General features: G+C 44.5%; 1 protein-coding gene across 1 annotated transcript; it reads left to right on the top strand.

Moving 5' to 3' along the window:
* Positions 1 to 3,078: 3,078 nt before the first annotated feature.
* Positions 3,079 to 24,833, top strand: LOC103803850 (1-phosphatidylinositol 4,5-bisphosphate phosphodiesterase eta-1-like; the record flags this gene model as incomplete). Its single annotated transcript, XM_009076429.1, is given in 13 exon segments — positions 3,079 to 3,160; positions 6,684 to 6,830; positions 7,713 to 7,956; positions 9,395 to 9,439; positions 9,441 to 9,516; positions 11,385 to 11,555; positions 15,190 to 15,283; positions 16,557 to 16,760; positions 18,396 to 18,516; positions 19,574 to 19,745; positions 21,586 to 21,693; positions 22,384 to 22,545; positions 24,765 to 24,833. Coding segments are annotated over 13 exon segments (1,695 nt in total), but the record flags the coding sequence as incomplete, so codon positions are not given.
* Between the last annotated feature and the right edge of the window lie 2,283 nt (positions 24,834 to 27,116).

The raw sequence follows: 27,116 nt of genomic DNA on the forward strand, positions 1-27,116 counted from the left end.
GAGCAAAACTTATGATTAAGGATCATTAAAACTGTTTGGGGATTGTATTGTAATGCCAGGTTTTTGTTTGGATACTTCTGCTTCCTTTCTGATCTTCCAGTGCAAAGGATGAAGGGGCCTCAGTCTGGGAAAGGGTTCTGGGGGCTCCCATGGCAAGAATAGCTAATGATGGTCAAGGATCAGCTGTGGAGAAGGCAAAGAACAAACATCTTTCACTTGTAATGTGAAAATAAGATGAGTTAAAATGATTGCCTGAGCAGCACTGAGCCAGCAAAGGGAGTCAGGGAGGCTGAAGGAGCAGTTACTGGGAAAGATGTGGTACTCAGAAAAATTCTGGGAACTGCTACTCCCAAGGTTTTGATTTGCTTTGTTTGAAAGACAGTTCAGAGATCTACAGAGTTAAAACTCTGCTGGTAGATTTTGTTTGTGTTTGGGTTGTTTCCCCTTCCTGGCTAGTGTATTTTTTTTGTACTTAACCTTTGCCCCTTACTTGTTTGCATATTATTTAGTGACTTTACGAGCAGGAGCTGTTTTCCAGAGTTACTGATTTCCACTGATTATGCATCATTCCCAACTGATTTGAGTAGTTACAGCGTGTGCTTGGTTATTATTTTGGGTTCTCTGCCTTTTCCAGGGCTGAGATGAAACCTCTGTGCCCTTTCCAGCTGGGCCTGGCAAGGACCAGCACTAGCCTTTGGTGTCTCTGGTTCTGTGTGACTTCCTTGAGGGTTTCTGGGGCTTTGCAGAAGTGTGAGAGATTGTCCATCTCATGTCCATAGACTTCCCAGAGATCACCATTAAATCCACTGTAAGAAGCTTAATGTAAAATTCTGTAGGTCTGGAAGAGCTGCTGGCCAGCAAATTAAAATCTGATATAAAGTATGAGCTGAGGCTATTAAACCCAGTCCTGCCTGGGGTGGTGGCTTCCCTCAGACCTGCCTCTGCCCTCTGTGCCCTCCTGGGCCTGGTGGCTCTTATGTAAGAGCAGCAATCAGCACTGTGATGCCATTAGCAGTAAGCTTTGCTGGGCTGCTCTCAGTGCTGTCCTGGGATTTAGGTAGAACCTGCTCTGGGGGCTGGAGAAATGTGGGGAGTAAATGGCTTTTAATGGCATTAGTGTCCATGCAAACGTGGAGCCACAGGGTGGTGAGGGGAGTGCAGACAGCTGAGAATGTTGTGGGGTTTGGTGGTTGTTTGGGGGCTTTTTGTGATAGCATCCACAGTATCTTTACTACCTGGAACAGGAATTGTGTACTGGTTTCCAGTTCAGGGTGTGGAGGCCTTTAAAATCATCCAGCCCAGCACCATCACCTTGTTCGCCACTAAACCATGTCTCCAAGAGCCACATCCACACATTTTTCTAACCCTGGTTGGGATGATGACTCCATCCCTGCCCTGGGCAGCCTCTGCCAGTGCTTTACAACCCTTTGAAAGTACCTAGTGAACCCAAAAATACCAAATGCAGAGTGTACAGCTGCTGTTGATTTGTAGTTAAAAAAGTAACTCCTGTGTTTTATGGGTTCTCTTATCTCCCCAAGCTTAATGTAGGTTAATGCAGTTGATGCATATAATTTAGAAACCCAGTGGATATCCTCTTTCATAATTACACTTCTCAGTGTTTAGTAATGCTCTTTATGTTTATTTAATCTCTTTGTTTTGTCAGAGAGCTGTAACAGTAAGTCCCTAAGAACCAGACATGAGATCAAATCATTTGTCTCCTGGTTGCACTTTGATATATTAATTTATCAACATATAGTAGTATAATAGAGAAAAAACCAGAACTGTATTTGTGGGCAGCACTCAGGAATTTGGTCTGAGCTTTGATTTTTAAAGAAAAATAACCTGTCTCACAACTTCAGTGGTGCAACCTGAACACTCAGTTGTAGGACGCTGTCCCTAAAGCTATTCAGTATATTCACAGTGTGGTGTATTTGTTTGTTAAGGGCCAACTCAATTAATTTACTAAGGCTTGCTGTGTACACCTGAGCTGTTTGCATGTAGCAGCGACACACTTTGCCCCTTGCAAAAATAGGTTTCTCTGGCTGCCCTGAAATCAAAGATTAATTATTGCTTAAAGCCCTATGTACCTTGTCTGACAGCTTTCCTGTGCTGTCTCACAGGAGCTGATGGAAATGGGGGTGAGACTGTGCTCAGGGTGACCTGGGAGTGAACTTAGGACAAGCATCAAGTTGATTCAGTTGAAACTTTGCCCCTGCATGTGACAGTGCACAGGACACACAGTAACGTGTGTGCAGGAGCTTTTATCAGTTCAGATAGTTACCATCTCTCTGCAAGTAAGGGATCATGGGAGGCAGTGGTGGAAATAAGAATGATTTAAAAGTGAAATTCCACAGAAACTCACTAAAAGAGTGAAATAAGTCCCTGTTCACCCCAAACTTGTGTCCCTGATGTAGGGTCTTGGCAATAGAGACTTTTGCTACTAATGATCAGTCAATAGTATTTTCTTGAACAGCTAAACCTCAAAATATAGTAGCAGAAAAATGGCCAGCATGTTTGCTTAACCTGATGGACATGTTGTGTGGGGAGTGGATGTTGGTTCACTGCTGGGATGTATGGTCAGTTGCATTTCTAGTTTGCTGAAATGTTGCTCAGTGTAATGGCTGAATCCCCTAAACATTTTCCTTCTGGTGTCCACTAAAGGGTCCTGCATGCCTTAGAAGCTCTGTGGAGAAGCACAACAGCCAAGCAGATGTGCACATCAGAACTATGAGTGCTGAGAATGACATCAAATTAATTGCCAACTCCTGGGACACAGGGAATGGCTGAGCAGAGCTGAGTGTTTCGAGGGATGCTGGTGAGGTTGGTGCTGAGCTCCTGCTCCCTGTCATTAAGGACTGGATTGCACATGGGCTAGATTAGAGCTGACCAAGCTGGCTGATTTGGAGCGGATTAGAGGCTTTTGGCTCACAGGGCTGAGTGCAGGGAGCGCTCAGAGCTCCAGCTCAGTGTGCCCAGCAGCACATCTACTCAGCAGTGAGGAGCAGCGTGCTTAGGTACAATACATACTCTCTGCCTAACGTGCAAGATTCCAGCAACATCCAGACTTCCAGGGGCTCCATGGCTCTCCTTCTGGCTTCAGAGGTCTACCACGTGCTGGGCAGTGTGGCTGCTCCAGAGAAGGTCGAGCTGGCACAGATGGGTTTGTATCTGGTTTACCCTTGGGCAGAGAAGCAGCTCCTTCCCAAGAGGAGATGTGTGTGTGCTGCTGGGAGTGACTGGCATTGCTTGAACTGAAAAATCCAAAGTGCTCTTTGAATTCAGGTCTGTTCTGTTGTAAATGGCTATTTTGGGAGGAAAAAAATAGACTGGTATTTCAATATTATTCAATCCCATTAAATAGAGGATGTCTGTTTGGATGATTTTAGACTGTCAGGTTTGCATAACTCTGAAGACAGAAGTGACAGTAGTTTTCAGGGGGGGTTTATTTGATATTAAAGCTTTTAATATCATAGAACCATGGAGTGGTTTGGGCTGGAAGGACCTTAAGGACCATTCACTTCCAAGCCCTGCCAGGGATAGGGACACCCTCCAGATGCAATGAATAAGCAGCATTTTGTATTTCAACTTCCAGATTAATTTTCTTTGAGCTTGTAGCATAAACTCTATTGTGTTATAGTCTAACGTGATTAATTTTCAGACTTTGGGCAGAAGATGCAGAGCCAGGCCTTGAATTAGAAGAACACCATTCAATGGGAACCATGTCTTGCTTCCTCAATATTTGATGTATGTCTGCATCGAGGAGCTGCTTCATTTACTATGTATTCCTGGTTTATCTAGAGACTTAGTTGTTTTTCTGGAACCTGCTTCCCTATTCCTAGCTGAAAGCCTTCCTGAACTTCTCTCCTGGAGCTTTATTCTGCACTGCCTCTGCTCAATACTTTGCCCTGATTCAGATGCTAATGTGGTGTCTGGCGAGAGACTGAAATCAGCATATTGAGAATAGGTTTGAAAAAGACCTTTTTCTTTGTGTGCTCATATTTTATAACTAGCCAAAAGGGGAGGAGGAGGATGTGTTTTGTGACTGGTTTGCAGAGCTGGAATCCAAAGGGCCTAGGATTGCTGTGGCATTTCCATTACTATAGTCTGTTCTCTAATGTGGATCCCTTGTTATTAACACCTACGCTGCAGAGATGATGAAATGAACTCTTACACATTTACTACTCTTTACATGTTTGAACTCAAAGGGTATCACCTTGGAGTCAGAAAAGTGCAAGCAGAAAAGATGGAGCTTCCTTGGGTACTAGAGGTATTGCAGGGGGCATTGGAGAAGTGGAGGCTGTTGAGACACTGAGCAGGAACTGAGTTCTTTCCACTCTTCTCTAATTGTGCAAAAAAAAAAAGTGTTTTAAAATCTATTCCATTTAACTTTTTGTTCTGTCTGAAATCATGGAGGTAACATACACTCATAACAATTACAAATGGGATGTAGAAATGTTTAGGCAATTGAAAAGACAAAGAAAGAACTGGATTGCCTTTTATGGTTTTTTCTTTCACCCCATGGATTTGTTGGGTGTAATTATCTGAGTGTGGCCGATTTTCTGCCTTCCTTACATTAAATAAATGCAGTTTTCTAACTTCTGCCTTTTGCTGTCTGTCCTCCACAGCATCTTAGTTAAACCAGGGTGTTTTTTTCTCTGACAATTGAGCTAATAGAGAGATTTACTTGAGAATTAGTTATTTCTGTAAGACTTTGACAAATAATTGCTAGCCTTAGGTGCAAAGAAGCAGATTTTCTGTGCTGAGTAGCTTGTTGCTAAACCTCTTACCAACCTAAAGCCTTGCTGTAAGTGATCATCTATTAGTGAAATCCAGAGGTGCCTGTGGCTGTGTGCTGGGCTGATGGAGCAGGTCACATTGGCATCTCCACACACACAGGTGGGACCTTGTCTTTATTTCTTTGCTGAGGGAAAAGTCTTGCATGTTTGTTGGGTGTGAATCCAAGGCAAACTTGATCTGAACTCAGTTCCAAAGGGAAAGGTTGGGTCTACCAAGGGAAGGTCTGTACATATGTAGTAAGTTTTAGAGACTTATTTTTGCTTCAGTTAATTATTCTCTAAGGTTCAGAGTATTTCATACCTCATGGTGTAAAGACTTGTCTTCCTGCTACTTTCTGCATCTGCAGATAGATACAAGTTAAAACTGCCACAGCTAACATGTGGATATGCTCTAACATCTGTTTCTGGCTTGATTTATATCACATTTCTGGCTTTTCTTAGAGCCCTTCCAAAGCCACCTCTTCATTTGGTGTATGTGGGGACTCAGGGAGTGCCATGTATTTATAGACATATTAAAGGACATGTTTATTGCACTCATGTGATGCTTTCAGAAGTGTTTGGTTCTGTTTAGCTCAACCTGAGTCTTGTCCTTCCTCCAAGAAAGACAGCTCTGCAAAAATGCTGCTCTGATGAAGCTATTGGATGTGGAGTTTGATGTGTGATGGAGCCAGGGGGGGTTATCCCAGTGACAACAGCTGTTTGGCCCTTGTCTGACTGATGTTTAGATGCCTCTCTGACTGCCTCTGACCCTGAGGCTCTCTGGAAGGAGCTGCAGGCTTGTTCCTCGTCGCTGCCCTTGGCTTGTGTGGCTCTGCTGGGAAATGTGTTCTGGCCATGCTTGTGCCACAGTGACCTACAGGGCCACCACTTTGTGCCTGGACATGTGGGAGCACCATGGGGTGTCAGCTGGCACAGTCCTCAGCTGCCTGTTCCCTTCCTGTGGGAGCTAAGGAGGTGTCAGGAGCTGGAAAAACAGATCCCAGCTCTGGCAGAGAGGGGTGGGAAGGTGTTAGGCTTTGTTGTGATACTGGGGAGGACTGGAGGGAGAAGTGTGGAAGAGAGGAAGGTTGATAAGAAATATAGACAGACCCAGAGGGTATTTGGGAGCTAGCCAGAGTGTAAACAAATCACCCAGGAGGTGGGTTTGGAGTCATACCAAGTGAGGAGTGAATGGATGAAACCAGAAGGTAATTTAAGAGCATGGATATATACCAAGATCAAGAGGAAATGTTATCTTGATCCTAGTGTTTGGAAGACTCGTAGGAGGGAAGATGCGAGGTGAAATGGAAGAGATGGGTTTGTTTTAGTCAAAACACAGAGAAACAAACATTATGGTGGGGATGGGATGGGTGGATAAAAGGGGAATCAGCACAGCATGTGCCTGAAGTTGGGGAGCAGGATGGAGAGGGTGTAATACCTGTGGTGGTGAGGAGGGATTTTCTGTGTGAGTCTGTCAGCAGCTCTGCCAGTGTCAAAGGCGTGAGATAAAAGCTCCAGGGGTGCAGAGTCTAAGGGAATGTGGAGTTTGAATGATGGTCTTTCAAGACAAAATTCATGGGGTGTTGGGGTTTGAAATTATGATTCTGTATAGTGATATAAGCAAGATAAGCATGGAACAACTATAAAATACTGTCCTTTGGCATACAGCAAAGTTTGCTTTGCCTCCTTTGTCATTAAGATGTTCTGACAGATGATTGATTTCATTTTCCCATATGCAGCAGCTAGTAATGAAGAGGAGTGATATGTCTCAGTGCACTGACCAGGCTCTGTCATTAATGGTGCAAGTCAAAGATGTTAGTGCTTGGCAGATGTTGGGAAGTCAGTAAGTCATTTCATTAGTGGAATTACATGTCCATTTAGTTGAATTTATTCTGTTCTGCTTCACAGTTGAAAGATGCATGAGTGTCATGCAGTCTGGGACTCAGATGGTTAAGCTGAAGAGTGGAACCAAAGGGCTGGTCAGGCTCTTCTACCTGGATGAGCACAGGACCTGTATCCGATGGAGACCCTCCAGGAAAAGCGAAAAGGCAAAAAGTAAACTCATATTTCTTCTCATTTCAGTGTTAGCATGTGAATTGCAGAGGGATATGAGCTTTTTTATGCTTCTTTTAACTGTGTTATGGTACTTACATGAAGGTTTCTAAGTGTGTGAGTAGAGTTTAGCCTCTTAAAAGCTGAGGGTGTGAAAGGAAGGGCAGTGCAGTTCAGTTAGATGTCACATCTTCCATAGGTATATATGAATGAGCAAACTGAAGAGAGACTTGGCAACCAACTATGCTGAACTCTTCAGTGTATATGTTACAAATTTAAATACAGACCCTAGAAAAGTTTAGATTGAGGTTTAATCTCAGCTATGATAATTCTCTTCAGGCAATATTACATCTTGACGTGACTGTGCAGCATTATTTCATCTTGAAGCTGTTCCTGCTGCACTGTCTCAAATTGGAAACGCAAATTAGGGGTTTCTTGAATCAAATAAGGACTAGAAGTTCTCAGAGCTGTCAAGGAGCCTTGAGATGAAAAACAGGCAGTTGGGAAGGCTACAGATAGCAGCAGCTGATGTTTGTGGGTCAGTGTGTGGTGGTGAAGAGCACAGCTGTGGGGTGCCATGGCACTGGGAGCTGTGGTACTTCAACACAGCCAGGGTGTGGTAGTTATGCAGGGGTTCACTTGTTGATGGGAGACACTTGGTGTCTGTCTCTCCCTTTGGTAGCCTACAGTTCTCTGATGTGGAAGGGAGTGCTCAGAGATGTGTTGTAAGCAAGGAAACCCTTGAGTCAAATAGGAATCTTGGATATGAAGATGTAATATTAATAAAGTTTAATGACTCTTAACCTGAATAATTCAGTTGTTAAGACCAGAAAGAGATTGGTTGGCTATCCAAACACGTCCATTTTTTTCCCCTTTTCCCCCCAGTTGTCATCGACTCCATTTACAAGGTCACTGAGGGGCGGCAGTCGGAGATCTTCCACCGCCACGCCGAGGGCAACTTTGACCCGAGCTGCTGCTTCACCATCTACCATGGCAACCACCTGGAGTCCCTGGACCTGATCACCTCCAACCCCGAGGAGGCTCGCACCTGGATCACAGGGCTGAAGTACCTGATGGCTGGGATAAGCGATGAGGACTCTCTTGCCAAGCGCCAGAGAACACACGACAAGTATCCTTTGCTGGGCTCCAGCTCCTGCTTCAGTGTCCCTGGGTTGGCATTTAGTGGCTTCATAGGGTGTTCTTTCACCTATTAGGTGACCAAACCCTCCCATTGATTGCAGTGGAAAATTGAGTAATGGGTTTGACATGGACACTTGCATGAGCGATAAAGCATGGGCTGTGCCTTAGGGGGTGGATTAAAGTGCCCAGAGTCAGGGGATAGTCTTGCATGACGTTCTTTTAATGACATTCTTTTTGAAGGGTCAGAACAGTCACTTCTAGTTATTTCAATAAATACTGACCCCAGGATTATTTCAGGATTTCTGTCATCTTCTGTTTGCCCAACTGTGCTTTTATTCTGCTGCAACTTGCAGGGTCTGTCAGTGACACTGGTTTCAGCATGTACTAACTGCAAACTGGAGTTTGTTAGCCTCTGCACAGGGGGAACTCCAACATTTTGGGGAATAACTCCTGGCCATGTCCATTCCTCTTGATGTATGCCAGACATCTGTGTTCTTCTCATTGATTGTCAGCAGCACAAATCTTTAAAGCACCTTAAATCTTTGTTGTAGACTAGTGACCAAAATGAACTCCTTGTGGAGATCATGTCCATTGCATATTTTCTTTCACAACAGTACTGACTAGAATGTTATATACAAAGAACACTCTTCCCCCTAAAAAACTCAGTCCAAGCCCATCTTAATTAAAATTATAACCTGTCTATCTTTCCGCCTCATGGAAGTCTCCAGTGGTACCTTGTGAACACTCTTCCTGGAGAATATACATACTTCAGACATTCTTAATTTCTGTTTTCAGTGTGCAATTCTGATCGCCCACAGGCCCAGCCCCATTTGGGGTGAATTGCATGCTCTATTGCACACTCGCTCAGCTTGCTATATTTAACCACAGCTTTTCCAAGCTGCACATAGCTGCTGTGTCTTCTCTCCTGGTGAAACAGGACTGCAAGTCCTGCTTGGTTTATCCAATGTGGCAGCTGGGAGACTGCACACAAAATGACCAGGTCCAGCTTGGGTAAGGGTTTAGCAAGATGTACAGAGGGGTATATATGCAAGGAGGGGGAGAAAGGCACTGATTAGAGGCTGAAAGTCAAGCAGAATGGAGGGAGACGTGGAAGAAGATACCAGAGCAGGCCCAGCAATGTTTGAAACTTGGAGTATGTTTTCAGAGGAGAAACTGGTAGCAGAACTGGGAATGCAAAGGGGCTGGTGGTGTGAACTGAACTGTAGGTGATTGTCATAAACCTGTTCTGGTTTTAAGCATTTGATTGAAACTATAGCAAGGGAAGGGGGGGCAAGATTATTCCCCTGCCCAGCAAAGCTGGGGCAGAGCCTTGTTCTCCTGAGTCTTGTCCCTTACCTGCCCAGATACTCTGCCTCCCTGCTTTGAGAGGAACTCACCTCTTGTAGATGTCCTTGACATGCTTGTAGCTGGGTCAAGCAGACATTTGAGGAGGCTGACAAGAACGGGGATGGGCATTGAGGAGATCCACCAGCTGATGCACAAGCTCAATGTGAACCTGCCCCGCAGGAAGGTTCGGCAGATGTTCCAGGTTAGTTGGGGGAAAGCTGTGTCAGTTATGGTCTATTTCTGGGCAAATCCAGAGCAGGATCTGAAGGTTGGGACTTGAAACTCTCTCCAGCACATCACAGGCTTTTTCCAAATCTCACCTTTTCGTAGACAAAGGTGCATCAGGGCCTTGTGTAAATGACATGAACCACACAGAAGACAACATCAGTATTCCTCTTTCAGTTGCATTATTGCTTTCATCTCTGTGAGCTGAACTGCTCTGTGCTGGCACTGATGGATGATGAAGTTCCTCTGTTGATATTGAAATCTTTTTTCATTTCCTTTATGGAAAATTATTTAATAGAGATTGACTTTATGAAAGTAATTAGGGTCTTTTTTTTAAACAACCTTCTTGTGCTTAGCCAGAATCAGTTTTTTACTTCTGTTGATTAAGAACAGCTTCCATTTCCCACCAGCCCTTGTATTTGCTGTAGGAAAGATAAGCCAAGGGCATAATGGAGAGCCAAGCAAAGTTTTGTTAGGTCTCCCAAACCAGTACCAGTCAAAAGCTTTGCTGTAAAACATGGGAAAGGTAAGGAATCTTCCATGGTCAGAAGTGCTTTGTCTGGCATAGAACCCACATTTTGGGTACAACTTTGGGGTGTTGAGTTACTCTCCAAAGACTTAAGTGTGGAAACTGGTGGGACTGTGTGAAGAGATGAATTCAGGTTACACTTGTTCCATTACTATGAATGTCCTTTAAGAGATATAATAGATATTAAATTATTTTAAATCTCATTTGAGAGCAGAGAGCTGGGAATTGTTTTCCTGCAAGCTGATGTGCTGTTCCCGAGAAGGAAGAAGTGATGGCAGGATGGGGATCTCCTCCAGCTGAACAATTTGTATTTGGTGTTATCACTGTAGATGCAAGCCAACAGGTTCAAAGCCAAGTCAGAAGGACTCTGCACAGAAGGGGTTATGACCTGAGCTGATGGAAGCACCATTTGTGTCAGTACATGACTTGGGAATGGCAAGGAGGGTTGTAACTACAGAGCAAAACCCATTAGTTACAGCTTTGCCCCAAGCACATGACTCACAGCAGCACATTTCTAAACACTTATCTCAGTTTGTCTCCATTACCTGCCACAGCCTCAAACTTAGCAAAGTTGTATCTGCCCTGAAGATGGTTTTCCATCAGACCTACATAGTGTTTGTCAGCAGATCTCCAGAATATATTCTTTGTTTTGAAAATCCAAAGCAATCCTCTTAGGCAGATGTTCACAGGAAAAAGCTTGTATTAGCATGCATTAAGTATTGTTTTCTTCCCTTCCTACCTCTGAGGATAAACAAAAAACCAAGGCTGGGGATGTTTGGCACATATTTTGGTGTGGAGTCTTGCTGCTGCTGCAGGTTTGTCCCCTCTGCGGAGTGCTGACAGGGCTGGGAATGCTGCAGGTTAAATTAATGTACATTTAAGACTGATTTTGTCCTGAATGTTTTAAAATGTCAGACCCTGCTGTCAGGGGAAGCCATGTGGATGACATTACTATGCCCCTTGCTCTGTATTAATCCAGGATAACTGCAGGGCACACAGGAGGGCAAGAGATCAGAACAAAGCCCAGGGTGAGCCTCTTTACAGGGGGAATTAATTCAAAACTAAAGAGGGAAATTAGAGTTTCATAGAGAATCTCTGGCTTTAGTGCAGTTACTATTTTCACCAAGAATCTAATAGATGCCACTAGGATTTTACAGCTGTTGTGGCCTGTTGGGTTTGTGTCTGAATAGATTCCTGCAGACTAGAGTCTCCTCTGTGATGTTAAGGGAGTTCCCCTCCCTTACACAGGCCCTGCTCTATTTTATCTCCTGAACTCACCTGTGTGTCACACTTACCTGAGTGCCTTTCCCCCCTAGGAAGCAGACACGGATGAGAACCAAGGCACCCTGAACTTTGAAGAGTTCTCAGTGTTCTACAAGATGATGTCCATGCGCCGAGACCTTTACTTGCTGCTCCTGGGCTACAGTGACAAGAAGGATCACCTCACTGTTGAGCAGCTTGCTCAGTTTCTAAAGGTGGAGCAAAAGGTATGGGGAATGCTGGGCACTATTTATATGGACATATAAGTGCATTCAAGTATGGGGAAAGAATTCTATGGAAAAGCTTAGCTTGGAGCAGGAGGGTAAAGCAGGCATGTGACAGGAAAGAAATCTAACCACTTAGGGTTTTTAAAAAATATTTCTAGAGAGAGTTTGAACTACTTTGGAGAGTTTTTGAAGTGTCCAGGATGAGCTGAAGAGCAGTGATATGAGAGGGCACTCAGGGACCTGGAGCAGGAAGAACAACACATGAAAGAGGCAGAGGAGGTGTCATTGGGGGTCACAAGGACATTATGAAACTGCTGCTACAGCAGAAAAACCAAGTTGACTGTCAAGTCTGGCATTCTGCATCCTCTTCTGTGTCCAAACCCTACCTACAATGCTGAGTGTCTGCTCTAACTGCTTTGCTCAGCATTACTCCAGTACCAAACCATAACAAGAGTAAAAGCCTGAGCTCTTGCAGATGAACCTCCTAGCTGTGTAGTTCAGCAGCACCTTGAGCTTCCCTTGCCTCTTCCCTCTGTTCTTCTGACTCTCCAGCATTAACCACCTTAGGGAGATCCACCCTTTAATGTTCCCAGGACACAGCTGTGCTCACCATATCCTCAGGTAGGGCAGCATTGCCTCCAAAAACTGAGAATGCTTCACATCATAATGCAGCTCCCACGTGCCTTCAACCAAACAGCAGTTTGTTTGTGCCCTTGTCTGGCTGCTTGCAAAGCTGTGGGCAGTCTGTGCCACTCCATCTGCCACTCATTTGGCCACACTTCTAAACATTCTGCGGCCTGGGGACAGAACAAAAACAGGTTAGGGTTTCTGTTAGCTTGTAAACTGGCCTAGTTTTTTAGGAGAACTCCCTGTTGCCTTCAGCCCAGGGTTTGTGAAACACATTATTTCCACTTAGGTGCATTTCAACTCAACTCCTTGCCATTGCAATTGGAATTATATGGCTTCAAACGTCAGAGGAGCAGGAAGCAGGTTTCCTGGCGTGATTTCTGCTCCTGTAGTCCTCTTGGCATGAAGAGCTGTGAGGGAGGGACATCCCTGTGTGTCCAGTCACATCTGCATGCCTGAGTGTTGTCCCTTTGGGACTGTCCTTCTTTGACAAACCAGTATGCTTGTCTGAGCTGTCCTCCCCATCACAGATTGCTGCCACAGCAGGATCTCCAGGCTCTCCTGGCTGACACTTGTCTCATGGTTGGCTTTGAGGAGTGGGGCTCAGCTGAAACAGGCTCTACAAACCCCCTGTTCCCTGTTAAAGGGCAGCTTTGCAGTTTGGTGCCACTCTGGACCTGCCTCAGTGTGAATGACCTCATTCTGCCCTGGTCCTGAGAGCCCTGTAGTGGTGCTGCCCTGTGTTTGATTGTTGCCTGTCCTTCCTTCTTCCTTTCTGCTGTATCCAGCTCACATCCAGTGCTTTTATTTTAGTCCTAGCAAAGACCTTTTTGACTCCTGTGCTGACAGGTTACGCCCTTCTAAGGCTACTCCAGCATTACAAACCTGAAATGTTTAGTTGTGGTTTGGAGGGAGAGGTTTCCCATGGGTCCCATCTGCTGCCTTTCCATGGATCACTTACTTCACAACACAGGTTTCATCTGGCATGAGAAGCACAGCCTGCTGAGATCCAGCCCAGCAGCCTTCCCTGTGGGCTCCAGGCTGGGGAGTGATGTCCCTGGTGTGCTCCCTGTGACAGGAACTAGAGGGAGATGTTAATTCCACACCATGGACTTGGTACCAAAGTCCTTATTTTCTGGGGGTTTGTCTGCAGCCCAAAGGAAACTGATGGCAAAAATTAACTGCAGAGGAAGCAGTTTTGTAACAATTAACCCTCAGCACATGCACATGTAATTATAGGAGGCTCTTCCTTATTTATTCAATATGAACTGGTGTACAGTTTGAGTTAAGCCTGGGACAGTCATTGTCTGCTTTAGCTGTACAGTATCCCAGGAATAACCAGGGATGTGGTGGAGAGCGAAAATATGACAGCAAGTGGTAAGAAATGGGGATTAAGAACACTTAATCCCTTGGAACCACTCTACCTGCTCCCTTGGAAGAAGTTCCCAAGGGATGTAAGAAGACTGTGTGCCAGGGCATGTTTTGTGTTAGGCTGTGAGCTGTGTGTGTGCTGAAGGATATGAGCACCAAGTATCCCAAAAGGCACAGGGATATTATAAGAATATCAGGACATAATGGAAAGAGGAGAGACTGGAGCTTGTTGAGACCAGACAAGGAGGACAATGCTAGCTCAGTCCTTTCTGCTTTCCACAAAACCTTATCGCAGCAGCAGGGAATGCTTAGCTGGGAAGTGAGCAAAGGCTAATCAATAGAACTGATTTACATGCTGACTCCATATGTCACGACATTTTGCACTGACATTGGAATAATGTCTTTACTTTGATTATTTTTCTATTGATTTTCCTTGCAGAGTGACTAACTTTGAACAGACTCAGCCTGAGCCCTTGGAGCCCTGTTGTTGGTGTGCTGGTGTCTGGGCTAGGAACACCCTTATTGGCTTTGCACTTCTTTTCCCTAACTTCTCATCTGCTTTACATTCCTTCCTCTTATTTCTTTTCCCTTGAAAATGGGAAATGAGAATGATTCCCATTCCTAGCTCGTGGCCTTTGACAGAAGACTACATACAGAGCAGAGTAAAGGGAACGGTTTTGCCATCTGAAGGAGAGGTCCATTAGTAAGAGATGAGTTCACAGCAGGACCATTTTGGGATGTAAACAATAACTACTGTGTAATTTACATGGTGACTAACCTTTGCCTGGAGCAGTGATGCTCACAGAGAGGGCAGTGCATGTTCTGTGCTTCCAGTCTGCTCTGCAGGTCAGGTCACTTGAACTGGCTAGAAACAGGAAACAAGTGATGGTACAAACAACCTGCCAGAGGTTTCAGTGCCAGTGTTGGTGGTGGAGGAAAGGAAATACACCCAGTCCTATTTCTCCCTTTGGTTCTCCAGCATAAGGTTGGTGAGAGAAGATGACATGAGCGATCGAAACTGCTTCTTTCCTCTAGTTTTAAAGGAAATGTGTCTCCTTGCAAGTCCCCCACAAGTCACTTAAGACCCAACTGTTGGTTAGTTGCAGCTGTTGACAAAACTTCCATTTGTTTCAGAAAGGCTGCTGCTTTTCATTTCAGAATGTAATTATTTCTCTCCTAGCCTCTTTATTATAGTGAACTCTCTTGGAAGTAATGAAATCACAGGGGTGGAAAATGCATGAAAATGAAATCAAGCCCTGCCAAAGCTTTTTTGCATGTCTAAAAAGATTATATTAATAAAATATAATCTTCTAGTTCTCATTTCAGCAGTAGTGCCCAGTACAGCCATGAAGGGTGCTCAACAGCTGATTTTCATCCTGGCATAGGTTTGAAGTGATGGCTACATCTCACTCCTGTTTTCTCCTCCAAGTTAAGAGCAATGAGGCTTGTGCAGCACTGACAAATAAAAACTTAAGGTCCTTTTACAGCAGTGTTATTGACTGGTCTATTCAGATTTGACTTAACTCTGCTTGGTCATAAGGTTTTTCAGCTGGACCCAGAAGCCTGAAGTAGATCTTTATATGCTGGTGATGTGGTATTAAAAACAAGTGCACCAACAGTGTTTGTTTTCCTGCAGATGTACAGTGTGACACCAGAATATTGCCTGGACATCATACAGAAGTTTGAAGTGTCAGAAGAAAACAAGAAGCAAAATGTTCTTGGCATTGAAGGTAAAGGTTTTGATTTCAAAATGAGTTTTGCCTTGATGTACTGAAGTGCTTTACTGGAGTTTTGGTGACAGAAAGTTCCCCAGATCAACACTCAGGAGTGTGGGGGCACTTTGTGAGCCGCAGGGGAGATGTGAGTAGGTGGGGTGAAACAGCAACTGGTGTTCTCCAGCCATACATCACAGCCATCCTACAGGGATGGGGACAGATGCCTGAGGCTGTGTGAGTTTACTGCTCCCTGTGTGTCTGGAAAACACAAACAGACCATCCTGTACCATGTAGGTTTTGCTGTAGCCTGCTCAGAGTCAAGCAGTGAAAGCCAAGTTGTCGTCCTGCCCTGTCTCTAGAGCTGGAAACCTGCATAGTCCATTGGTTTATAAATCAATGGGAAAATAAAATACAGATAGTTGCATTTTCATTGGGTTTTAATACCTTGTTCACATTGTTTGTGAAAACAATTGTAAATAGTATTATCCAGAATCCAACTTAATATCAAATCACAATTGGAATTGGAATGAAATAGATTAATGCCATGGCATGTCCCTTTGCCCACTAGGTAACTATCAAGAAGCACATAATGTACAGGGTGACTTGGGGTTAGGGGAAGCAGGAGTCTTCCTCCACATGGTATTTAGATCCTGAGCATGGCCTCCCTTCACCCACCCTCTGATGTGACTTAGGGCACTGCACTGAAACTGAGACAAGGAACAGGAAATGAACAAGCTGTGACACTTATAAGATATTTCTGCAAGCATTTCTGTTCCTCTTAACCTTGTGCTGCTGCTTCTATCCAAGCTGCTGTCAGGGATGGTATTGTTGGCACTGTCCTTTGGAAATATTTTACATTTTTCATTCTCAAAGGAGGGATTTTTCCAGCTTTCTCTGCTCAGTACTGCTCTGATTTACAGGAATAGAAACCAGGTACCTTCTTGGATACATTTGCAGCATAGAGGAGCTGTAAATTGAGAATGACTGGAGTAGTGAATTGGCTGATGTGGCCACACAGCTCTCCTGGGTGGCTGCTGCCTTGTCTACACACCATCCTCAGCTTGGACAGTGCTCGTTTTACAGCACAGGAGTGTGAACAAGAAACTTTGGGGAAAACCTGTTTGCTTCCAAGTCAGGACATTGGTTTGGCTCCCATTCCTGTCCTGGGCTCTGTGCAGTTGTCACATCTTTCCCTGTGGGAGGAGTGTGCTCTGTTGCTTTTGTTCTTGCCCCATTCCTTTGGCCACACGTGTTGCATCCATGGCAATGGTGTCTCTCTTCATCCAAGGTTTCACCAACTTCATGCGCAGCCCTGCGTGCGACGTGTTCAACCCCCTGCACAGCGTCGTGCACCAGGACATGGACCAGCCCCTCTGCAACTACTTCATTGCCTCCTCCCACAACACCTACCTGTGTGGGGACCAGCTGCTGTCCCAGTCTCGTGTGGACATGTACGCACGGGTGCTGCAGGATGGCTGCCGCTGCGTCGAAGGTACGGCCTGCCCGGCTCAGCTCGCTGCTCCTGACACTCTGCTGGGGCTCTCTCTGAAGCGCAGAGCCAGTGGCACACTCACAGCACTCCTGCTTGGCTGGCTAGTTCCCATCAGCTGGAAACTCCTGATTTGGAGTTGTCTGAACGTAGTTTTTCTGTTGGGAATGACCATCTCGTCAGTGAAAATGTTTTCCCTGTTAGGGTGTTCAGGCACTGGGATATTGGCCAGGGAGGTGGTGGAGTCACCATCTCTGGAAGTGTTTAAGAGGTTATGGTTTAGAGGTTTAGAACACACAGCAGTGTGTTATTTCAATTGAGTCAAAGCTATAGTGGCTGCATTAGAGCCTAGGGAATAGTTCTGTAGCTTTCTCTTTATGAAGAGGTAACAGTAGTGCCGAGTTTGGTGTCAACCTAAGGTACAGTAATTCATTAGGAAAACCTTTCTTGTGCTCGTCCATTCTGCATGTGATGGATTTGATGTTGTGTCCTGGGTTGCCATGGTATGTATTCTATTTTCGTCTCCACTATAGTGGCTGCATTAGAGCCTAGGGAATAGTTCTGTAGCTTTCTCTTTATGAAGAGGTAACAGTAGTGCCGAGTTTGGTGTCAACCTAAGGTACAGTAATTCATTAGGAAAACCTTTCTTGTGCTCGTCCATTCTGCATGTGATGGATTTGATGTTGTGTCCTGGGTTGCCATGGTATGTATTCTATTTTCGTCTCCACAAGCTGTTAAGTTAAATGGGGCAGTGATCCTTATCACCATGTCCCTGATGGCTCCCTCAGGGGGCTGTCTCTGATTAATGGGCTGCCAAGGACCCATACATGACACATCCGCCCAGTGACCCTTATCGCCCTGTCCCATTGTGAGGTGACTCACCCCAGGGGTGGGGAGCCAAACATGCTCACAGGGATATAAGCCGGGGTTTGGACCAGCAGGGTTTGGACCAGCACAGGTAGCCCTTTGCCTGCTGGATTCCCAGAGGACAGGAGCTGCTGCTGGACCTTCAGGAGAGGAGCAGATCTGCAGGATCACTGCTCCAACAAAGCCATTGCTCCAGGAGGACTGCACCTACCATTTTAATCGGACTACTACTAACACCCTGACTGACAGGGTTTCAGGTTACTTTCTGACTCTGTCAGGTTATTTTTGTACTGTTGCATTTGTTGTTGTTTTGTTGTGCTGTTCATATTAAATTGTACTTCTGACTTGGAGTCTCTCACTGGTTTGCTTTCAAACCAGCACATGTTGCTCTTCATGTAATCAGTTAAAAAACTGCAAGTTATATTGGGAGTGGTAAAAGATAAATTGGTTATGAGTAGTTTGTGCTCAGAAGCAGAAGCTGCTTTATCAAGGGAGCTGTGAACATTATTTGACCTGTTACACCTTTGTCATTTTATATGTGAGGAAAAATCTCAGTTGAATATAAGGTGAAAAACCAAGTTTAGGTTGCAGAATTCTCATTTGATCTAGGAAATGACTGTCTTGTTGGTCTTAGCTCCTTTGGGAGGTCATAAGAGACGGAATGAGCCCTGTTGACACCTGCATGGCTGAGTAGTGTATGTGAGTTCTGCTGGCAGCAATGTGTAAGATCATGTGCATCTTTTAACACACAGCTCTATTTTGTCTTGATAGTGGATTGCTGGGATGGTCCAGATGGAGAGCCAGTGGTGCACCATGGCTACACCCTGACTTCTAAAATCCTCTTCCGTGATGTGGCTGAAACCATCAACAAATATGCCTTCATCAAAAATGAGTGAGTGTGGAGTTGGGTTTGAACTTACAGATCACAGGATAGTTGGGGTTGGAAGGGACCTCCAGAGATCACCCAGTCCAACCCCCTGCCAAGGCAGGATGACCTGGAGCAGGTGACACAGGAATGTGTCCAGGTGGGATTGGAATGTCTCCAGAGAGGAACGCTCCACTCCCTGGACAGCTGTCAGCTCTCGGTGTCTCTTTCCTGTAGTTAATCCCATGTCCAAATCATAGCCAACATCAGGAAGTGCATATATTCCTCTAAACACATTGGAAACTTCTCGGGTTGATTCTGTTCCCCTGTTTATTGCCTATGCGATGTTTGTTGTTCACCTGCATGAGCTCTTTCCATAGATCAAGTGAGAAAGTTCAGCCTTTTTTGCACTGTAAGCTCCGTAATATTTTCACCCGTCTGACACTGTTGAATATCTTCCAGCAGAACTTCCCACTCATGTCCATGGGGAAATTTACCTTCAAAATCAATACTGAGATGTTCTCTACCTACAGAAAACACTTGATTTCAGCAGGCAAATTGAAAAGTTGTCACATGGGCAGGAGGAGGAAATACTGAGATGTGGGATAGTCTGCTGGTTCTGTTGCATTTGCCATGGTGCTACAGAACTGTTTGTTAGGAAAACCTTGGAGTTTAACCATATATACATATATATGCACACACCAGTCTCAAACCATGAATGAGTGTAAAGAACATTGAGTAGTTTAGAGGGAATAAAGGGGAAATGCTTCCTTCTCTTCATTAAAAAGAAAGAAAAGTGACCCAGCGATGGGTGTGTGGGGAAAAAACCCAACCAACCAAGCCCAGAGGTTTGGTGTTATTGATGAGAAACAGGAGGTGGCAATTTCAGAACTGAATGAGGTGATTCTGTCTTTGGTGTGGACTTGGCATGATGAGTTCCTTTTCGAGGACTGTGGGACTGCCAAGAGTTTGTGGGGCAAATCCATGGAAGAAATAGGCTGTTCTGTCTACAGTTGGTGTGGTGAGCTGTGCAGGTGTTCTCTCTTCACACCCAGTTATGGCAATGTCTGGGGTTTGCTTCTAGGTTTCCTGTGATCCTGTCTATTGAAAACCACTGCAGCATCCAGCAGCAAAAGAAGATTGCTCAGTACTTGAAAGAAATATTTGGTGACAAACTGGACTTGTCATCTGTAAGCACTGAAGATCCCAGGCAGCTTCCTAGCCCTCAGAACTTGAAAGGGAAAATCCTGGTGAAGGTAATGTGCTACTGATGGTGTGTTTGGAATGCAACCAATGTCAGCATGTGATGTTCATTGTACATTTTCTCTGACTTTGAAGACCCAGTTCATATTCCTTTAGTATCAAAGAATTATCCTACAGTCCTCCCTTGGACAAAGTATTTTGGGGTAACATAAAAGTATCAGAAGATGTTTTGTATTTTCTGCCTCTCCCCTCGCCCTGCTCTGAGCTGCAGTTCATGGACTGAAACCCTGTCCATGGTTCCTCAGCTGTTGTTATGGAAGAGCAGCACTTCAGAGGGAGCTCAGAGGCAGTGAGGAAGGAGGCACTGAGCACTGGAGTTAGTGTTGTGCACTCCTTGTTTGAGACTCTTGCTGGAAATGGGTTTGATCTGAAAGGAATTCCAAAGCCCAGGATGGATAGGATGAGAGAGAACTGCAAGAAGAACTTTGAGAGGATGCTTAGGAGAGATGTGCCTTATTAAATTGTCTAATTCACTTTGACACATGGGGGTAGTTACTTCGCTATGAGCTCTCAAGATACTATTTCCCCCTCTATCCTCTGTCTCAAGCTTGGCTACAGAGATCACCATCTCTGTTTGATGTAGTTTGAACATACTTCAGTGTATAGCAAGAGCTGACCCTGAATTAGAAATCCTTTGAGTGCTCAACTGTGATTTTGAACCTCACCGAGTGGTTTTTCTGGGGTAGCTGCTGGTTAATGAGCTGTGCAGGCCTGGAGGGTTGGGGTTTCAGGGGCTCAAATGAAATGGTGTGTGGTGCCAGTTATGCGACTAACCCAGCAAATGTGGCATCAAATCCCATGTCGGTGCACCAAAGGCAGGAGAGGTTTGGTGCTCTGCTTTTCTTACTTCAACTTTGGAGCTGGTTTTCTAGCACATTTGAGTTTGTGATTTCTCTCTCAGTGCTGAGGCCCTGTGGGCAGCACAGAGCAGAGTGGAGCTGAGCTAACATTTGCAGGACGAGGGATGCTGTTTCAGGCACCAAAGGATCCTTGCACTGAGCCCTGTCTCCCATCCCCTGCTCAATTTAAGCAGCCCTGCTGGGAAAGATCAAATCAGGCTTAGGAATCAGTGTTGTGTTGAGAAGTAAGCAGTTTCTCATCTTTTTGCTATTCTCTTTTTGTACATTTTCCTTTGAAAGGCAGTATTGATCCATTAGTCAAGCAAGTTCAAGCAATGGCATCATTTTCATCTTGCTAGAGTAATTCTAATAATCCTCATGGGTTTAAGCCAGGATAAAGGTGCCAATGTGAAGTGGATTTGACCCACTCATTAGCAGCTGCATTATTAGCTGAAAAATGCAGCTTATCAACCAATCTCTGCATAAATCTGTGTGATTCCTGTCTCCCTCTGTCACCCATGAAGCAGGTAAGGCTGGGAGCATTTCTGCACACAGAAGCAAGAATAGGTGTTTTATAGGTGTTTATACACAGAAGTTTAATAGATGATTTATTAAGGAGCAGATGGTAAAAGCAAGAGGTAATGGCCACCAGTTACAGCTTGGGAGGAGCAGACTGGGTAGGAGCGAAAGCTTTTCCAACTGGGGATAGTGCAGCATGAGAGTCAACTCAGTCTTGGGGCAGTTGGGAAAGGGAAGGTGGTATGCTGGTTTGGAAAGAGCTGGCAAAAATCTTTCAGTAACAAACTCTTCCAGAAATACGTACATTATCCCCTGTGATGATTGTGTCCTTGGGTCAGTTTTCTTGAGACACTCAAAACAAATTCTAAACTCTGATCACAATTTGCAAAAGGAACATGTAATGGGCTGTTTTGGTCTTTGCACTAAATAACAGACCACATGTGCATTGATTGTGAATGGTTTTTCCCCATTTCAGGGTAAGAAGCTGCCCTGCAGTCTGGGAGCAGATGCTGAGGAAGGAGAAGTTTCAGAAGAGGACAGTGCTGATGAGATTGAAGATGACTGCAAACTAAAGCCTTGCTATGTATGTGTACTCAGAGCACCCAGAGCTGTGACAGCTCTGCATGTCCTATATGCACACTCCATGTCCTACTTAGAGCTGTCAGCAGAGAAGAGTTTCTAACTTCTAAGTTTCTGGTTCCTAAGTCAGGTGCACATTGCTCTGTAGGGTCCATCTTTATCCCAAGTGCCTTATGTTACAGACTGGTTTTGTCTGTGTAGTCCATATGATTTGTTAACAGGAATTCCTTCCTTATCACTGGAGCAGGAACCTGACGATGTTTGAGTTATCTCTTATTTTAGAGGCAGTGTGTAAGTGCCTTAGCTGAGAATTCTTGCTCTTCTGAAAGGGAAGATTGTGCTTGTGACAGCTGTGAAACAGAGTGACCCCAGGGCAAGGGGCTGAGGTGGGCTATGTGGTTGGGCAGTGTGAGCTGTGTCAGGAGAGCTGAAGAGAGAAAGCAACATGGAAATGGCTCTAAAAGCCACCAGTAGTAAAGGCAGAATTAGGCAGGATTATGCAAGAAGCTTTCTGTGCTGGTTTGAGCTGAACTAGAGTTAACTTTCTTCACAGAGGCTAATATGGGGTTCTTGGCCAGAGAAAGGAAATGTTGGGAGAACAGTGTGACCTGAAGTGTGTAATGCTCCCTCAGGCTGTCCCACAAGTGATGGACACAATCCTCTGCTTTAACTGACTTCCTTGGATGTCTTTCAGAGTAATGGTGCAACTGAGCGCCAGGTGGAATCTTTCATAAGGACAAAACTGGAATCTCTGATAAAAGAGTCCCAAATCAGGGACAAGGAAGATCCTGACAGCTTCACTGTGAGAGCTCTGCTAAAGGCCACTCACCAGAGCCTCAATGTTAACCTGAAGCAGGTATGTGGTTCTCTTCTTCACGTGCTCTGCTCAGTGTTACACAGTGCAGTGTGTTGGAGATTATTTCAGATGAGAAAGCTAACAACGCAGGAACAATTTCTGTGAGTTGGTTTTATCCACAATGAGAACCTGGGACTTGAGTATATCAACAGCAGTTACTGCCTTGAGTCCACAGTGACTACACTTTGACCTCATCCTTCACCTCATGCAGACCCAAGTGATGTTAAATACAGAATGAATTGTTCTGTGGAGATGTGCCTGGAGGTGTAACCAGGGTAGTTGTAAAGGTCAAGTACATGTAGCTCTGCTTTTTGCACATCTTCCCACCCTGGGGCTTCTGTATTTCTTACCAATCTCTTTCTCCAAACTGGACCTGTAAGACATTTCCATGAAGCCAGGCCTGACTACAGTAAACATACTTGACTTGAGATATCTGGGGAAGGTGTGGTGTGGTGAGAAGAGTTTAAGAGGCAAAGGATGAAGCATCTGACCTGATAGAGAAGGGTCATTTCAGACTGTGGCTTTGCATTCAGCCTGCTGGTTCCCTTGGGCCGCCAGAAAAGTGAGATTTCAGTGGGCAACTCCTCCTACTAGGAAATATGGTCAGTTATGAGCCATATCAGCATTGTTTTGTGTTAAAATAATGACATTTAGCATGTTCTCTGGTACCTGGAAAATGGCCAGCCTCTAGAGAGCACTTGAGGGAGTTTTGTTTAAGGAATGCACATTTCCATCTGGGGTTGGATGTGATACCTGAGATTGCCCATTACAAGGTATTGATGTGACCAGAACACTGAGATACCTCAGTAGTGCAAGTGTGTTACTCAAACATCTGTCAGGTGATATGAAGGGATGGAATTTTCTATTTGACTTAATTTATGAAGAGATATTTAGAGATCTCTTCCCCTGCTGCAGCAGTGTGAGGATTGATTGTGTATGACTGCTGTTTTCAAGGGTATTAAAGCAGTACAGAGCTGAATAATTAGGAATAATAAGTTAAAACAATTGGAAGATCAATTTATAGCAGTGCTGACCTAGATGAGAGAAATTTAACAAGTTAAGCATTGTGCTGGTTTGGTGCTGCTGTAACTCATCAGCTGATTTTGTGTAGGGGTCTTGTAAAGCTCCTTTTTAGTAGTTACTGTGAATTGTTGTACCAGAAAGGGATTGCTTGGGACATTTGTGCTGGTCAAATCTTACTTTACTTCCTTACTGATGTGCCTTTCATTTTCCCCAAGACTCTATTTTAAAGGGGGGAAAAAAAAGAGAAGGAAAAAGCATCTACAATGCAAGTTTATAATCACATCTCCAGTAACTGTCCAAATGGGGTTTGGAGGGTGAGGGAGGAAGGCAACAGGTCAAGTACTGTCAGTCAGACCCGATCCTAGTTTGGATTTGCTGTTGAAACTGTCAGCTCTGTCTTGCCTGAGGAAAAAATGTATTTATCTGCTAAGGTTTCCTTCTACATCACACAGAGACTTTCAGCCCCAGCTGGGAATAAATCTCTCAACACAGATACAAAGGTTATTGACTTTCCTGGGCCTGGAGAGACCCTCTAGTGCTCTTTTTGTCAGGATAGCCAGAAGTGAATGCAGCTCAGCACTGAGCAGGGAATAACTGAGTTCACAGGAGTTGCTGAAGTGCTGGGGGAATATTCTTCAGCTTTGTTTTGCACTGCAGAAGATGAAGGGCTGTGTGTTCTGACAGAAAGAGCTAGATGCTGCCAGGAGTGGTCCAGCTGATGTCTAGGGGCATGGCTGGAAATATGAAGCTCACATTCCAGGCTACTGTGAAAAGTCCACATTTATCTCTTAGGAGATTATTTTTCTCCTTTTCCTTTGTGGCTGTTTCCAAGAAGACTCAGACATGGTTTATTCTTGCTTGCCTGGTTTGCTAGAGTGATTTTTCTGCATGGTTTGTTGTTGTCTTGAGTGTTAAAATTCATATTTTTCTTTACTGTTAGAGGATTCTAAAACACAAAGTACATAAAGGAATTAGAAAAGTTCTGTAATGAGATTTTGGGTTTCAATTTGTGTTCACAGATCAGTGTGAGGTGTTTAGACTTTCTCTCATTTGCAATCACTGTGCTTTTTTAATAGTGACCAGGGGGACTTACAAGAACGTGGGTTGAAACCATGTCTTTTAGAGACTGAAGCACATCCTTAAAGAAATTTCTGAAGTTATCTAGTTACACTCATTATTGTACTTTCTCTGCACAGAACCTGGACACGAAAGAAGGAAAAAAGTCTCATGGTCGATCATTAATGGGCAACTTTGGCAAACACAAGGTAAGTGAAGGAGAGGCTCAGGTTGCTGTTCTGGGACTGGCAGCATTGCTAACTGTCTCAAGAAATGAAACACTCCCAGAGTCTCTGCAAAGACTGTGATTATACTTGCTATTCAGGAGGATATTAGCTGCCAGCAGGATGGAGAACCCTCTAAAGACAATCAAAAACTTTTGCCTGGTCTGAAATATCCTCCTTACTAGTGAGGGGGAATTGCTCATTTTCTGACTGAACTTGTAGCAGCACAGACAAATTCCTTGATATGTTCTTGCTTTCCAGATCTGAGTCCACATAGCTGACAAGGTTTGGTTCACTCAGGGCCCAGTTTGGCTGTGTCACAGCCTGAGTAGTGTGAGGCAGAATGTTCTGTCACTGTCCTTCTGCTGGTTTGAAGGGATTGTTGTGACTGAGTGCTGCTGCTAGGCTCCTGCTTGGTACAAACCTGCTCTTTTCTGATCTCTTAATGGGTTTGCATGTCCTGTTGGTGTTTGTGTGGCTGCTGGGTCACACTGCCTGCCTTGCTGCCTTCTCTGGGTTGGCTCTCTTCAACCAGGCAAGAGCTGACAGAGTTCAAACAAGGGTGAGGTCTCATTTTACAGCTGGGCGGAGAGCAGCCACCGAAAGGGACAGTGCTCCTGTTTCCTCCCATTCCCATATCCTGACAAATGTGTTCCTGTCATCCACCTCCCTTATTCCCACAGTGCCTTGAGGCTTGGATTTATAGCCTCTGCATGAGCTGATTCGACTTGAAAGCTTCCTTCCTCCCAGGGTCAATTAGCACATATAAAGCAAGTAAATGAGCAGAGGGACATGTGGCAGGTCTGCAGCTCAGTCCCTGTGCCACCAATAATTCCCTATGCCACCAGCCTGCCAGACACTGGTACTCCTCATCAGTGTTACCCATGGTGAGAGCTGCACAGAGCAGGGAGCACACTCGGAGATGGATAATCTAATCTGAGCAGTGCTTTAGGAAAAACAACAATCAAGGAATATTTCATAGAGCTTTACCAGCCACCAGTCCATCTACAGCCAGTTAGGAGCCATCAAACATTCTCTAGGCAGACAGTATCAGGACTCATATTTACACTTCAGTTCTAAGCTTACATCAGTTTAAGGTGCTCACGTTTCCTTCGGCAGCTTTAGCTGAGTCCAGTCGCTCACTAGGTGTGTGTTGAGATCTGCAAGTACTTGTTGTGCCCTGGTAGTGAGCAAACACTTTACATCTCACTCTGTGCTTGCTGCTGGCCAGACAAATCTGTGCAGTGAGATGTCATGGGTAAAAGTTAGGCACTGCAATCTGCTGGTTGTGCTGAGGGCTGGAAAGCATGTCAATAATTCAATTACTTCAGCTAGTTTTCTAATGGGTAGAGCAGGTTGGGAAGCCAATTCCTTTCATCTCTGCTGAAAAAAATCAGGGGATATATAGATTTTATTTTTTAAAATAATGATTGTCTTGTAGACAGAGGCAACAGAGACATCCTATAACTTCCCCCTGCTGCCCTTCCAGCCAAAGGGCTGCCTGGGAAGGCTGGTTCCTATTGATGTTTTTGCAGATACAGAACTATCCACCCAGAGATATTGATGTATGACATTTTCAGGCAGCTCTGGTGCCAAGGGTATCTATGGATAAACCCTTTAAAACCTGCCAGTGGAGGGACAAACACTAAAACTGACAATTCCTGCATGTTACCTGCAGGGAACATCCACGCTGCAGAGCTTCAGGTTCCAAAACCACCATGCAAATGATTTCCAATATAGTCAGATTTATGTCAGCACTAAACACAGCAAACTAAGTTATGTTCAGTATTGGTGTATCTCAACAGGAGGGAAGAAATCTGTGTTCAGTGAGCTGTGTGAGCAAAAGGATAACGAGCTCTCAGTTATACTCTTAATTACCTCTTGATGAGAAGGGAATTAGGTAACTCTCACTTGAAGCTGTGGTTAATGTTACAAAAGAAGTAATGTTGAGATTGGAAACTGTGGAATCATAGGTGTTTATGGAAAAAAGGTGATCTGGAGATTTTTGTCTTTATCATAGCTATTTTCTTTATATATATAATGTATATGTATATAGTGTATGCGTATATATATATAAGAACTTGCATGTTTGTATGTGGCTCAAAAGGGAGAAGAAAGGTGATGTTTGAAAATTTTGCCTGGACTCTGTTCTCAACTCCACTTCTGAATTTGTTAAACTTTCCAATTTAATGTTAAATTATCTAATTTTAACATTGAATTTGTTAAACTGGTTAAAATAATTTTGAGAGACAGGTATCTGCCAAAAAG

This window comes from Acanthisitta chloris, unplaced genomic scaffold (assembly GCF_000695815.1).
Source record: "Acanthisitta chloris isolate BGI_N310 unplaced genomic scaffold, ASM69581v1 scaffold42796, whole genome shotgun sequence".
In the NCBI taxonomy this organism is placed as follows: Eukaryota; Metazoa; Chordata; class Aves; order Passeriformes; family Acanthisittidae; genus Acanthisitta; species Acanthisitta chloris.